This window comes from Oncorhynchus kisutch, linkage group LG14 (genome assembly GCF_002021735.2).
Source record: "Oncorhynchus kisutch isolate 150728-3 linkage group LG14, Okis_V2, whole genome shotgun sequence".
NCBI lineage: Eukaryota > Metazoa > Chordata > Actinopteri > Salmoniformes > Salmonidae > Oncorhynchus > Oncorhynchus kisutch.
In genome coordinates this window covers 33,213,703-33,226,779 of record NC_034187.2, presented here as the reverse complement: position 1 = coordinate 33,226,779, position 13,077 = coordinate 33,213,703, and the positions used below count along the sequence as shown (strand labels likewise).

General features: G+C 43.1%; 1 protein-coding gene across 4 annotated transcripts in view; it reads right to left on the bottom strand.

The window, feature by feature from the left end:
* LOC109903937 (AT-rich interactive domain-containing protein 1B) overlaps window positions 1-13,077 on the bottom strand; it is a 230,646-nt gene that overhangs the window by 179,326 nt on the left and 38,243 nt on the right. For 2 of the 4 annotated variants that reach the window (XM_031788275.1, XM_031788276.1), the window contains exon 3: window positions 2,855-3,010. In XM_031788275.1, coding sequence (XP_031644135.1) covers window positions 2,855-3,010 — 156 coding nt within the window. The remainder of the gene's footprint in view (window positions 1-2,854; window positions 3,011-13,077) is intronic. The other 2 variants (XM_031788277.1, XM_020500960.2) reach the window with 1 other exon arrangement.

Below are 13,077 nucleotides of genomic sequence, written 5' to 3'. Positions count from 1 at the left end.
GAGAGAGAGAGGGAGAGAGAGAGAGGAGAGAGAGAGAGAGAGAGAGAGAGGGAGAGAGAGAGTGTTGACCTTGCGGCCAACATTGAGAAAGCCTCAACTGGACTGTGTAATCCAAAGTAGTTGAAATGCAACCAGAGTTGTAAAAGGGGCAGAAACACGCAATCCTTGACTGACTGCATTCTCACTCTGGCCATATCCTGCAGAACTCAGTTCTCACTAAAATCCTGGAGCGCCCCCACACTGACTCAACCACATCTGTCTGTGTGTGTGTGTGTGTGTGTGTGTGTGTGTGTGTGTGTGTGTGTGTGTGTGTGTGTGTGTGTGTGTGTGTGTGTGTGTGTGTGTGTGTGTGTCTGTGTGTGTGTGTGTGTGTGTGTGTGTGTGTGTGTGTGTGTGTGTGTGTGTGTGTGTGTGTGTGTGTGTGTGTGTGTGTGTGTGTGTGTGTGTGGTGTGTGTGTGTGTGTGTGTGTGTGTGTGTGTGTGGCAGACCTGGGATAACTATAGTTTTAGCTGTGCTTTGTGGAAAGTAACTATTCCAAGGGAACAATTGTTACTTTGGAGGTGACTACAACTATTTGAATACAGACCTGAGAACGTGACTACTTTTCAAAACTATTTGAATACAGACCTGAGAAAGCAACTACTTAAATAAAATATTGGAATGTAGATCTCAGAGGTGACTACCATTCTGAAACTATTGGATTGGCTGCCTTCAACTAATGGCAGGGCTGTATCTGGAACTGCATGTTGAAGATAGAAATATAATGAATCTATCTCACAGTCAAATTTGATCTACGCAATACATTTCTATCTGAACATTTTCATAAATGTCCATTCTCCTGAATGTCCATTGCCCCATGTGTACATAATCAAGTCAAACCAATCAACCAATGATATTTTGTACAGAGAAGTATAAATATGTTGCTAATGTATGACTCTTTCAACATGTCACTGAAAAGGTAGAAAACTGCAATTAATTGTATGATACCTGAAAATACTTCAGAGGGAGGCATCTGAGGGTAAGTGTTATTTTTCAAACACACACTATATCAGGCGTATTCAACTCTGACCCTACGAGGTCCGGAGCCTCCTGCTTTTCTGTTCTACCTGATTATTAACTGCACCCACCTGGTGCCCCAGGTCTAAATCAGTCCCTGATTAGAGGGGAACAATGAAAAAACACAGTGGCACTGGCTTCCAGGTCCAGAGTTGAGGGCACTATACCATCTTTATAGGGATGGTTTACTCATAATGCTAAATGACATGATTTTCAACCAAGCGTGGCTGTAGATGATTCAAGACAATTTTGGGATATTTACTTTCCTTGTGACACTTAATAGCCATATTTTGTTACTGCTAGAATTCTCAGTAACACTTACCTTTAAACTGTTCTTGTGCCTGTGTAATAAAACAAATGACTTTTGGAGCAACATTTTACTAGCGTGTTGTTGCATAAAACTGACCAAAGGTAATTGCATTTGAATTGCATAGTTTTTGTATCTACTGTACACAAGAGGAATACTGACTGTTCCTTACTCCACTTATGTAATAACTACATTAGTATGCAATTATAAAGCCATTTCCAATGTCCTGTGTAACAACAATATTGCTATTGTCATAATCAAAGTTACTACAAATGTATAGGGAACTGGATGTCAAGTGTTACTGCATTACCTTATGTCACTCATTATGAAAATACATTTGTTAGTCATTTTGAAGCTGCAAACGTGGTTTTCCTCTAATGTTACTCTGATGTTGAGATGAATGCATGTCCCTCGTATGTAATTCTAGGCTATAGGCTCTATCGAGAATTCATACCTAAGAGCCCTCCAAACCAGGGTTATGATAAATGTATTTAGACTCATTTAACTAACTGTTGTAGTTTTTGGTTCTTCATCAAATCTTTGGCCGCTATCCAATAAATATTTGTTTGTTTTCAAATAATTTTCGTATATACATTGAGTGTGCAAAACATTAGGGACGCCTGGTCTTTCCATGACATAGACTGACCAGGTGAATCCAGGTGAAGCTGTGATCCCTTATTGATGTCACCTGTTAAATCCACTTCAAATCAGTGTAGATGAAGGGGAGAAAACAGGCTAAAGAAGCATTTGTAATCCTTGAGACACTTGCGTGGTGGACTGTGTATGTGTGCCATTCAGAGGGTGAATGGGCAAGACAAAATATTTAAGTGCCTTTGAACGGGGTATAGTAGTAGTAGGTGCACCGTTTTGAGTCAAGAACTGCAACGCTGCTGGGTTTTTCTCGTGTGTATCAAGAATGGTCCACCACCCAAAGGACATCCAGCCAACTTGACAACTGTGGGAAGCATTGGAGTCAACATGGACCAGCATCCATGTGAAACGCCGGGGCCTGGACCTTGCGGAGTCCATGCCCCGACGAATTGAGGCTGTTCTGAGGGAAAAGGGGGGAGGGGGGTGCACCTCAATGTTAGGAAGGTGTTCTTAATGTTTTGTACACTCAGTGTATATTCAAATAGCTTCAAATATGATTTGTTTTTCTGGACCTGTATTCACTTATCAAAGAAAATAGTTGCCTAAACTATATATGACATCCTTGAGTATTTGAAAATGTGGTCTTTTCAAGGTCTGGTGTGTAGTGTGTTTGAATTCAAGTAAAGTAGAGGAAGCAGGGAATGCCAGAAATAGCCCATATGAATAATCTGGACGACAAATCAAACCTCCGGGCCAGAGCCAGACTCTCTGCCCACACACACCACAAGAGGTCTGTGTGGGAGCAAAGTATTCTGGGATAACAGAACGGGATGAAGTGTCCCTTAGACACTGATCTTCAGTCACATTTACCCCCTCTCTGACTGTAAGTGAGGTCTTACCTGCTGGGGTGGGGCGCGGGGAGGCAGGTAGGGGGGCTGTGTGGGGGCGGTGGGGTTCTGCTGGGGGGGGCTGAAGTAGGATCCCGGAGGTGTTCCCTGCTGCTGCTGCTGGCTGTATCCTCCCATACCCTGCTGGCCGTACTGGGGGGGAACCTGCTTGAACAACCAATCACACAATAGTTAGAGCAGCTAGCACCTCCCATCTGCTGGAACAACCAATCAGGCATTAATTGACCCTCCTTCCCCAGAGAGAGCATTCCGAGGAGCCTGGATCCACCTCTATGCTTCAACCAGGTCCTCCATCTATTCCTGGTTGACTTATGGCCACATCATGTTAGCAGCTCTGTTTCAACTGTGACAAACCATTCTAGCCATGCTCCCCTGCCAACTCCAGTCACAGAGCAACTGGGGTCTTCACATGTCCCATCTCCTGCCAACCCCCTCTCCCTCCCTCCATCCGCTCTCCCCCTGCCAGAACACACATAGGGAGGGGGACAGACTGTATAAGTTGTTCTGTTTTGTGAGCCTAGACCAGGCCATAACTGTAATAGAGGAAACATGGCTGAGAGAGAGCAGTTAAGACTCACACTACCTATGGGCTAGGTATTCCCAGAGACACATTGTGGTTTTCATTACACTAACACAAGGCTACTAAGTGTGTGTGTGTGTGTGTCTTTGTTTTGTCTGTGTGTGTATTCACAGAAACGTGTCCATAAATGTGTATTAGTTTCCCCAACGTGTGCCAACACCACTGGGCTAATCCGTGTATTGTCCCAGTGTTGATCCCTCCGTGTTGGGCTTTATGGCGACATAATGAAAGGCTCTCTCCCTCCTCTCGGAGGATTTCCTCGATGTCGTGGTGATGGGAGCCAGGAAAATAACTGCTGTTGTCTTTGGAATGCACGAGTAGCTTCCCCAACCCGACCGCCCCGCGTGCCATCAAACACAACCCCTTCACTACAATCTTTCGTTTCATCCCTCCATCCCTCTTTCCCAATGTTGAACTCTGCTTACGTAACACGTTCTAATGAGCAGCTGCCCCAGCAAACGCACACATGCATCACGCGGTTTACTCTGCCCCAGAAATCCAAACATTTACTGCTGCCAGTCAGTGTAGTCTGACGACACTTTTCTTGCCATGTTTTCCTTCAATCGTTTTCAGCCACGAGCTTGTTAACCGTTGTTAAATGTGGCATAAGTGGCAATTTCAGCGCATGTACTCATTCCTGAGTTCCACTGTACAAACTGATGTAAGGCAGGGGTCTTCAAACTAATATTGACCAGAGGCCCCTGCCCAGGAAAACCAGGGACCCCCCCATCATAAAGAATTTTTAAAAATGTTTTATCAGGTGAATGATTATGGCAAGGAGAAGTCATCAACATTTTTAAATGAATACATTTGGGAGATAGTTATAATTGGAAGAGGGAGCGTCAACTCTAATATAACTTTCTATGTCATAGGCTAACTCGAACGCATTAACCCTAACCCATTTTCGCTAGTAGCAGCTGTTTAACTTGATAAACAAAGGTTAGCCATGTGTTGGCAAAAACGAATGACCAAGTCAAGAAAGCTTACTGGTAGATAGTCACACTTACAGTGACTGGTATTCATGGGTGCTTTTTTTTAAAGCCTATGTCAGATACTCCAGTGACTGTAATTGTCTCCAATGAGTGTACTTTGCTCAATATTAGGAGTTGAGAAATAATTTGAACATCATTAGACGGAAGATATTCCTGTGTCACAACAGGCCATGACCTGGAGTCCCATAGGGCGGCACACAATTGTCCCAGCGTCGTCCGGTTTAGGGGAGGGTTTGAGGAGGGGCTTTACTTGGATTATCGCGCTCTAGCGACTCCTTGTGGCAGGCCGGGTGCCTGCATGCTGACTTCGTTCGTCAGTTGAGCGGTGTTTCCTCCGACACATTGGTGCAGCTGGCTTCAGGGTTAAACAAGCAGGTGTTAAGAAGCGAGGCTTGGCGGGACATGTTTCGGAGGACTTATGACTCGACCTTCGCCTCTCCCGAGCCCTTTGGGGAGTTGCAGCGATGAGACATGATCGCAATTGGATATCACGAAATTGGGGGTAAAATAAATTAAGATATTCTCCTATTTTCTTCTGTAGGTACTGTATGTAATTCAAAATGTGTTTTGTTTATTCTGTTACTAGCAATATTAATAAAAACATAATTTATTTGCGGACCCCAGTTTGAATATCCCAGATGTAAGGAGTTCTCAGAGACACACGCAAGCTCCAAACATTTTCATTTGAAACGTCCCTCCCTGACACAAGCAGGCTCCACAAATAACAGATTTATTTTTAGGATGCTGATATTACTGTGATCTCACTAGTAACAGTCGCTATGAGTCTGTTTCAGATCAAAGTGGGAGCGTTCAGAGTTGATCCTTTAAATGAGCGTGGGAGTGACGGTCCACCCAAACCCTCTTCATAAAGTTGATAAACCAGTGGTAAAACGGGCTGAAACCCGAGCAGGCCAAAGACCAGGTCAGTACGCACCTGATACTGTCCAAAGTGCACAGTCGAATATATTGGAAACCTAACGGACACATTCATTTGTAGATGTGATATGTTTTTATGCCGCAAGATGAATTGCCTCTGAGGACGTTAACATTTTCTGAATCTGAATTCTGATGTTTTGAGTATATATTTGACATGGCTTTTGTGAGTATGTGTCCGTGCGTGTTCTACGCGTGTGTGTCTGATCTCACTGCGTCTACTGAGCTTAATGAGACATCCCACGTTCAGTCTGTATAAAAACACACACATATACATACACCACGCATATTATATAGACTCTCACACACATGCATTAACAAACACAAAAAAAGACAAACGCACACTATTTAGCCTAAAAGCAATTCACACACACACACACACACCATTAAAGCCAATGAGAACCAGGCTCAACACTATGTTGACGATCCTTCCCTGTCTAGTCATTGTCAGGCGCTAACAGACAGGACAGGTTTGGTATCGAGGCTTATCCTCCATGGTGATTCAGCCCTGACGACAACCGTGGGCTGCCTGCTCCCTTCCTTTCTATAGGACAGACAGATCAGATGAGACAGAATTAAACCTCAACAAGCAGCAACCTGTCTGACTGCATTAGTTGCGTTTATAGGTAGGTCTACTCTGTGAGCTGAAATGTTGCTATGCTAAACCTCTTTTCAGGAGGCCTTCTTGTAGCAATAATAGGCCTATGTATGGTGGGGCAAGTACTACACTACACAGTAGTATGAAGAACACTGTCATAATAATGCCATGGTATTGATTGGCTCAGCCAGGAGGAGGAGAAGACAACATACAGAAGCTCATGTTTGCATTCAGGTGTGTTTCCTGAGAGCTTAACAGTGTGCTACACTGGACAAAAATATAAGCGCAACATGTAAAGTGTTGGTTTCATGAGATGAAATAAAAGACCCAGAAATGTTCCATACGCACATAAAGCTTATTTCTCTTCAATTTGGTGCACAAATTGTTTTACATCCCAGTTAGTGAGCATTTCTCCTTTGCCAAGATTATCCATCCACCTGAGCGGTGTTAAGAAGTGGATCAAGAAGTGGATTAAAGAAGTGGATTAAACAGCATGTTCATTACACAGGTGCACCTTGTGCTGTGGACAATAAAAGCCCACTTTAAAATGTGCAGTTTTGTCCCACAACACAATGCTACAAATGTCTCAAGTTTTGAGGGAGCACAATTGCATTTGTATCTATTTGAAGACACAGAAATGCCATGATGAGATCCTCAGGTCTATTGTGAAGCCCATTTCCTTTAAGGTATTTGTGACCAACAGATGCATATCTGTATTCCCAGTCAAGTGAAATCCATAGATTAGGGCCTAATGAATTTATTTCAATTGACTGATTTCCTTATATGAACTGTAACTCAGTCAAATCTTTGAAATTGTTGCGTTTTATATTTTTGTTCAGTGTACAGTATGAATGAGAATATGTCTGTTATAGACTAGACAAGCACCACACAGTATCTGTTCCAATATTTGCTGAGTCCTGCAGACTCTCTCAGTCAATAACGCACAGCCGTATGCAATAAAGGTGAAAAATACAGATCCTAAAACTTAACAGTACATGAAAGACGGGTGTTCATAGAAACAGACAGCCTTTATGTTTTGTGACGCAAATAATTCACCATAAAATGTAATACTGATATCATAAAATCCAAGGCTCGGGCTTCAAACAGGAAAAACGCAGACCAATAAAAAAAGGGCAATGCCACAGAAGAATCCAAACAAACCATCAAAAACATATGAAAACAAAAGTCATGAGAGAACGAAGCCAGAAAATAGACAGACATCACCACGACAACCCATTTAGAACCCTATGGGGGGGATAGAAAAACCTGCTTGTAATTCAATTGGGCCAATGAGCACATACAGAATTTTCTTAATTCTATCGTTGTGGCGATACGGCTGGATGGCAACTGGGCTGTTGCCAGAGCACAGGTTGCCCATTTGAGTGACATATGGATCCAACCAACCAGAGCGGTGTTGGAGCCGTAAGCAGCCAGAACAGACATGATGGGAATACAGAGGACTGCATTAGCATTAGCACGCTAACGCCCTCGCTACGGATCACAACACTGCAAGCACATCAGAGACAGAGAGAGAGGGAGGGTGGGAAAGAGACAGGGAGACGGGAGAAGGCTAAGAGAGAGGGTGGGGAGAGGCAGAGAGAGAGGGAGACCAGAGATTAAGAGAACTGGACATCACCAGCAACACCATAAGCTACAGTACAGCTAGGCTAATAATACACCATGTCAATGCAGAATGGGTACATTGAGCAAGCTAGCAGGGTTGCTGCTATCAAAGGTTATCAGTTTGACCTCAGATGAAACACCATTGACTTTCTCAATGCCAGGTGTGCGTACTGAGTCAACCTCATAGACAGAGCTGTTAACAAAGGTTATCAGGCTGCTTCTAGATGAAAGCCCCATCAGCCAGCAACGCCACGTCAGGTGAGGAGCTGATACGATTAGGTGTTTCTCTGAGTAAGCACTATAGGCTGGTGATGTGGAGCCGCGGTAGATAAGTGCACGATTTCCTTTTCATTTCCCCCTGCATGAGTGTGTGTGCGTGCCGGAGTGGCAGTGAGCCCCAAAATGAGATGCGGCCGGCCCGCTGAGGCGATCAACAATCTGGGCTCATGATTAAACATAGAGGAGGGAGATTACATGGCCTACCGTGGCTGCCAAGGTGACTAACCTCCAACTGCCTCCATTGATCTCCACTCTCTCTCCTCTCCTCTCTCTCTCTCTCCCCTCTTCTTCTCTCTCTGTCTCTCCGCTTTCTCGACCCCACTTCTCTGGCTCTCTTGATTTTTCTGTCTCTCCATCTTGTTCCTCCCTTCTCTCCCTTTCTACTCTGCCTCTACTATCACCAGTGCAATTACTAATGCATTAACAGTTTTTTCCTGACCACATTTACTGACCAAGAAAAACCCTGAGCCCTAATTGTAGTCTATAACATGAGTCCAGAGTTTTCCCTATACCTATAACTGACGCATTCATGTTACACAGGGGGTTTTCTTTAATGAAACCTTCTCTAATGTAAAACATGTCAAGTGTGGTATTCCTCAAGGCAGCTTTCTTGACCCTTTACTGTTCTTTATTTTTACTAATGATCTACCACTAGCTTTGAACAAAGCTCGTGTGTCTATGTACACTGATGATTCAACATTATACACATCAGCAATAACTCAGGCATATGTATATGTACTGATGTGTGGGTGACTGTCAGCAATGTGTGTAAATGTCAGTAGGGCCTTGTTTTATGGTTCTATTGTTCTTATTTAACATTTGTGTAGTTTAGTCCTTGAGCTGTTCTTGTCAATTGATGTTCTGTTTTATGCCATGTTTCATGTTTTGTGTGGACCCCAGGAAGAGTAGCTGCTGCTTCAGAAACAGCCAATGCAGATCCTAATAAAATACTGCAGGTTATTCCATTCTATTTCATTGAACAGTTTAAATCAACAGTGCTGCAGCCTGAAAGGGACTCATATTTACCTGATGACACTATCGACACTAAATCTGCAGCTTGAATGCAGCCTGAGACTGAAACTGGCTGAATGAGTGGGAGCTAATAGTATTTCATTGATTGAGGGAATTTGACAGCGTGTGGTTGTATTGTATTGTTCTCCTTTAGCCTTGGCTCCTGTTTCCCTCTGTTCAGAGGCTGCTGTGTGTGTGTGTGTGTGTGTGTGTGTGTGTGTGTGTGTGTGTGTGTGTGTGTGTGTGTGTGTGTGTGTGTGTGTGTGTGTGTGTGTGTGTGTGTGTGTGAGAGAGAGAGAGAGACACTGTGCTGTGCCTCTGCTCTTTTCTAGCACGCTTCAATCGATGGATAAAACCTGGGCAGGCAGTTAGCTGTATCGTTGGTCTTTATTGCTAACTGGCTGTAGTACGGTGCGGCTGTGTTGTTACAGGGGCTGTAATGGAGATGTCTGAGGAGAGAGGAGAGGTTAATACCGCTCTGTAATGTGTAAGCAGCACCGTGCACCGCCAAGCTCTGGGCTGGTGCCACCGATTCAAATGTTTTCCCCACTAAACTGCTGACCCCATTCTGAGGCCAAGAAAAATAGGGAGAGAAAAAAACACTCAAACGAAAGAAAGGAGATGTGAGCAGAAAATGTTTGAATAAGCCCTGGTCTTTAGGGAGGAGGAATTTCGCCTGTGATCCAGCTAGGAAAGGAAGGAGGGAAGGATTTCCCAGTCTCTTTAAAGCCTGGGGGGGAGACTTTAAACCTCCTTACCTCTCCTCTGACCCTCTACCCCCACAATATCCTGGAAATACTGGAAATCTTTGGGAGTTTCACAGAGAGCTATCTTAAATTCCATTTACATGTGACACAAAGCATCAATCCATTTTAAAAGAGTAACAATACCCCTGATGCTAGAATGTTATCTTGGGCCATTTTAATTCAATTTTCTTCCGTTGAAAGATCTCTTTTATCACCATACAGAGTGTAGAGGCAAGCTATAACTTGTGTCAATTACTTTTGAACGCTGTGAATGCAAACCACACATTGCTAGTCAAACACGGCACCATATCATTAGTGGTTGACATTAGGACAGCAGATTATACTGCACATTGCCATAGAACACACTGCTAGATTAGTGACTGTAAACGCTACCTTAGTCATATAAAGCCGTAGTAAATGATTTTCACATTGACATTGTGACCTGTGGAGTTCCATCAGGCGCTACTGGAGTGTGACCAGCGCAGAATGGATGGCTGTTCGGGTCACTGTGTGTCAAAAGATACACGTCAAATAACACTATCTGATGCGTCAAATAACCTTTTCATTTGAGGCGTAAAATAGCTAAATATATTATATAATTTGAAAGCGCAAGCCAAGCGCCACCACTACCGTCAGTAGCACTGTTGAAGCTGTCAACAAACGCACACAACAGCCTCTAATCATGCATTTGCCAAAACCGTGTTGGCAAAATGCCATAATTTGTTCGACCTAATGGGAAAACGGCTCTGTGAGCATTTGAAATAAGATCAGGATCAAACAAGCAGGATAGAAAATGTTAGCTAGGTAGTCCAACATTTTCCCCAACCTACCATCCCCGAGGCAGGGGAGAAAGGATGGCAATACTGCTACTTCTGCCTGCCAGCCAGCCACAACCCAAGCAGTTGCACCTGATTTATCCTTGCTATTTTCCAATTAAAATCAGACTTCAGTTCATGAAAGTAAAGAGCTATCTAGCTAACTAGCTAGATAGCGAACTAAACAACCTAGCAATATTGCCCCAAGAGAGTTTCATATTCTGACTACTGGCTTGACCAGAACATCCCCAAACATCAACCAAATATGAATATTGTTTTATACATTTGATGGATTAAGATGAACAGTTGAAGTCAGAAGTTTACATACACTTAGGTTGGAGTCATTAAAACTCATTTTTCAACCACTCCACAAATGTATTGTCAACAAACTATAGTTTTGGCAAATCGGCTGTTGGTGGAAGAAGGTGAGGACCAAGGTGAAGCGTGGTACGTGTCCATGATTATTATAAGAACTGAACACTAGAACAAAAATGATCAAAGCGGCACAAACGAAACAGTTCTATCTGGTGTAGCCACACAAAACAGAAAACAACTACCCACAAAACCCATGTGGGAAAAAGCTACCAAAGTATGGTTCTCAATCAGAGACAACGATAGACAGCTGCCTCTGATTGAGAACCACACCCGGCCAAACAACAAAGAAATACAAAACATAGAAACTGAACATAGAATGCCCACCCTAGTCACACCCTGGCCTAACCAAAATAGAGAATAAAAGCCTCTCTATGGCCAGAGCGTGACAATGACACAAGTCATTTTCCCAACAATTGTTTACAGACAGATTATTTCACTTACTATTCACTAAATCACAATTCCAGTGGGTCAGAAGTTTACATAAACTAAGTTGACTGTGCCTTTAAACAGCTTGGAAAATGCCAGGAAATGATGTCATGGCTTCAGAAGCTTCTGATAGGCTAATTGACATCATTTGAGTCAATTGGAGTTGTAACTGTGCATGTATTTTAAGGCCTACCTTCATGGGAAAATCAAAAGAAATCATCCAAGACCTCAGAAAAAAAATTGTAGTAGACCTCCACAAGTCTGGTTCATCCTTGGGGGCAATTTACTACGTTCATCTGTACAAACAATAGTACGCAAGTATAAACACCATGGGACCACACAGTCGTCATACCGCTCAGGAAGGAGACGCGTTCTGTCTCCTAGAGATGAACGTACTTTGGTGCAAAAAGTGCAAATCAATCCCAGAACAACAGCAAAGGACCCTGTGAAGATGCTGGAGGAAACCGGTACAAAAGTTTATATATCCACAGTAAAACGAGTCCTATATCGACATAACCTGAAAGGCCGCTCAGCAAGGAAGAAGACACTGCTCCAAAACCGCCATAAAAAACCTAGACTACAGTTTGGAAACAAAGATTTTACTTTTTGGAGAAATGTCCTCTGGTCTGATGAAACAAAAATAGAACTGTTTGACCATAATGACCATCGTTATGTTTGGAGGAAAAAGGGGGAGGCTTGCAAGCCAAAGAATACCATCCCAACCGTGAAGCATGGGGGTGGCAGCATCATGTTGTGGGGGTGCTTTGCTGCAGGAGGGGCTGGTGGTTGACAAAATAGATGGCATCGTGAGGTAAGAAAATTATGTGGATATATTGAAGCAACATTTCAAGACATCAGTCAGGAAGTTAAAGCTTGGTCGAAAATGGGTCTTCCAAATGGACAATGACCCCAAGCATACTTCCAAAGTTGTGGCAAAATGGCCTAAGGACAACAAAGTCAAGGTATTGGGGTGGCCATCACAAAGACCTGACCTCAATCCTGTAGAAAATTTGTGGGGAGAACTGAAAAAGCGTGTGCGAGCAAGGAGGCCTACAAACCTGACTCAGTTACACCTGCTCTGTCAGGAGGAATGGGCCAAAATTCACCCAACCTATTGTGGGAAGCTAGTGGAAGGCTACCAGAAATGTTTGACCCAAGTTTAAAAAATGTAAAGGCAATGCTACCAAATACTAATTGAGTGTATGTAAACTTCTGACCCACTGGGAATGTGATGATAGAAATAAAAGCTTAAATAAATCATTCTCTCTACTATTATTCTGACATTTCACATTCTTAAAATAAAGTTGTGATCCTAACTGACCTAAAACAGGGATTTATTTTACAAGGATTGAATGTCAGGAATTATGTAAAACTGAGTTTAAATGTATTTGGCTCAGGTGTATGTAAACTTCCGACTTCAACTGTATTTAGCTACTGAAACAGATATCGTTTTGCTTTGTTTTTGCAGATCTTTGGGGGAGAAAATTGGGTGACAGGGGGACGACATTGTTTGCATCCATCAGCTAGCTAGTTTGTTTTCTGATCAGCACTGTCCCAGAGCTTGGGGAATTGTGTTGCTCATGCAGGTGTGTCAGGTGTGCGAGACAACTTTACCAGCGTCATAGCATACGTACCAGTGAAGCACTGTGACATATGAAATACGAGTGATTATCAGCAACCATCACCCCTGTGTTCCAATGGCACGTTGCGTTAGCTATTCCAAGTTTATCATTTTAAAATGCTAATTGATCATTAGAAAATCCTTTTTCAATTATGTTAGCACAGCTGAAAACTGTACTGATTAAAGAAGCAATAAAACTGGCTTTCTTTGGACTA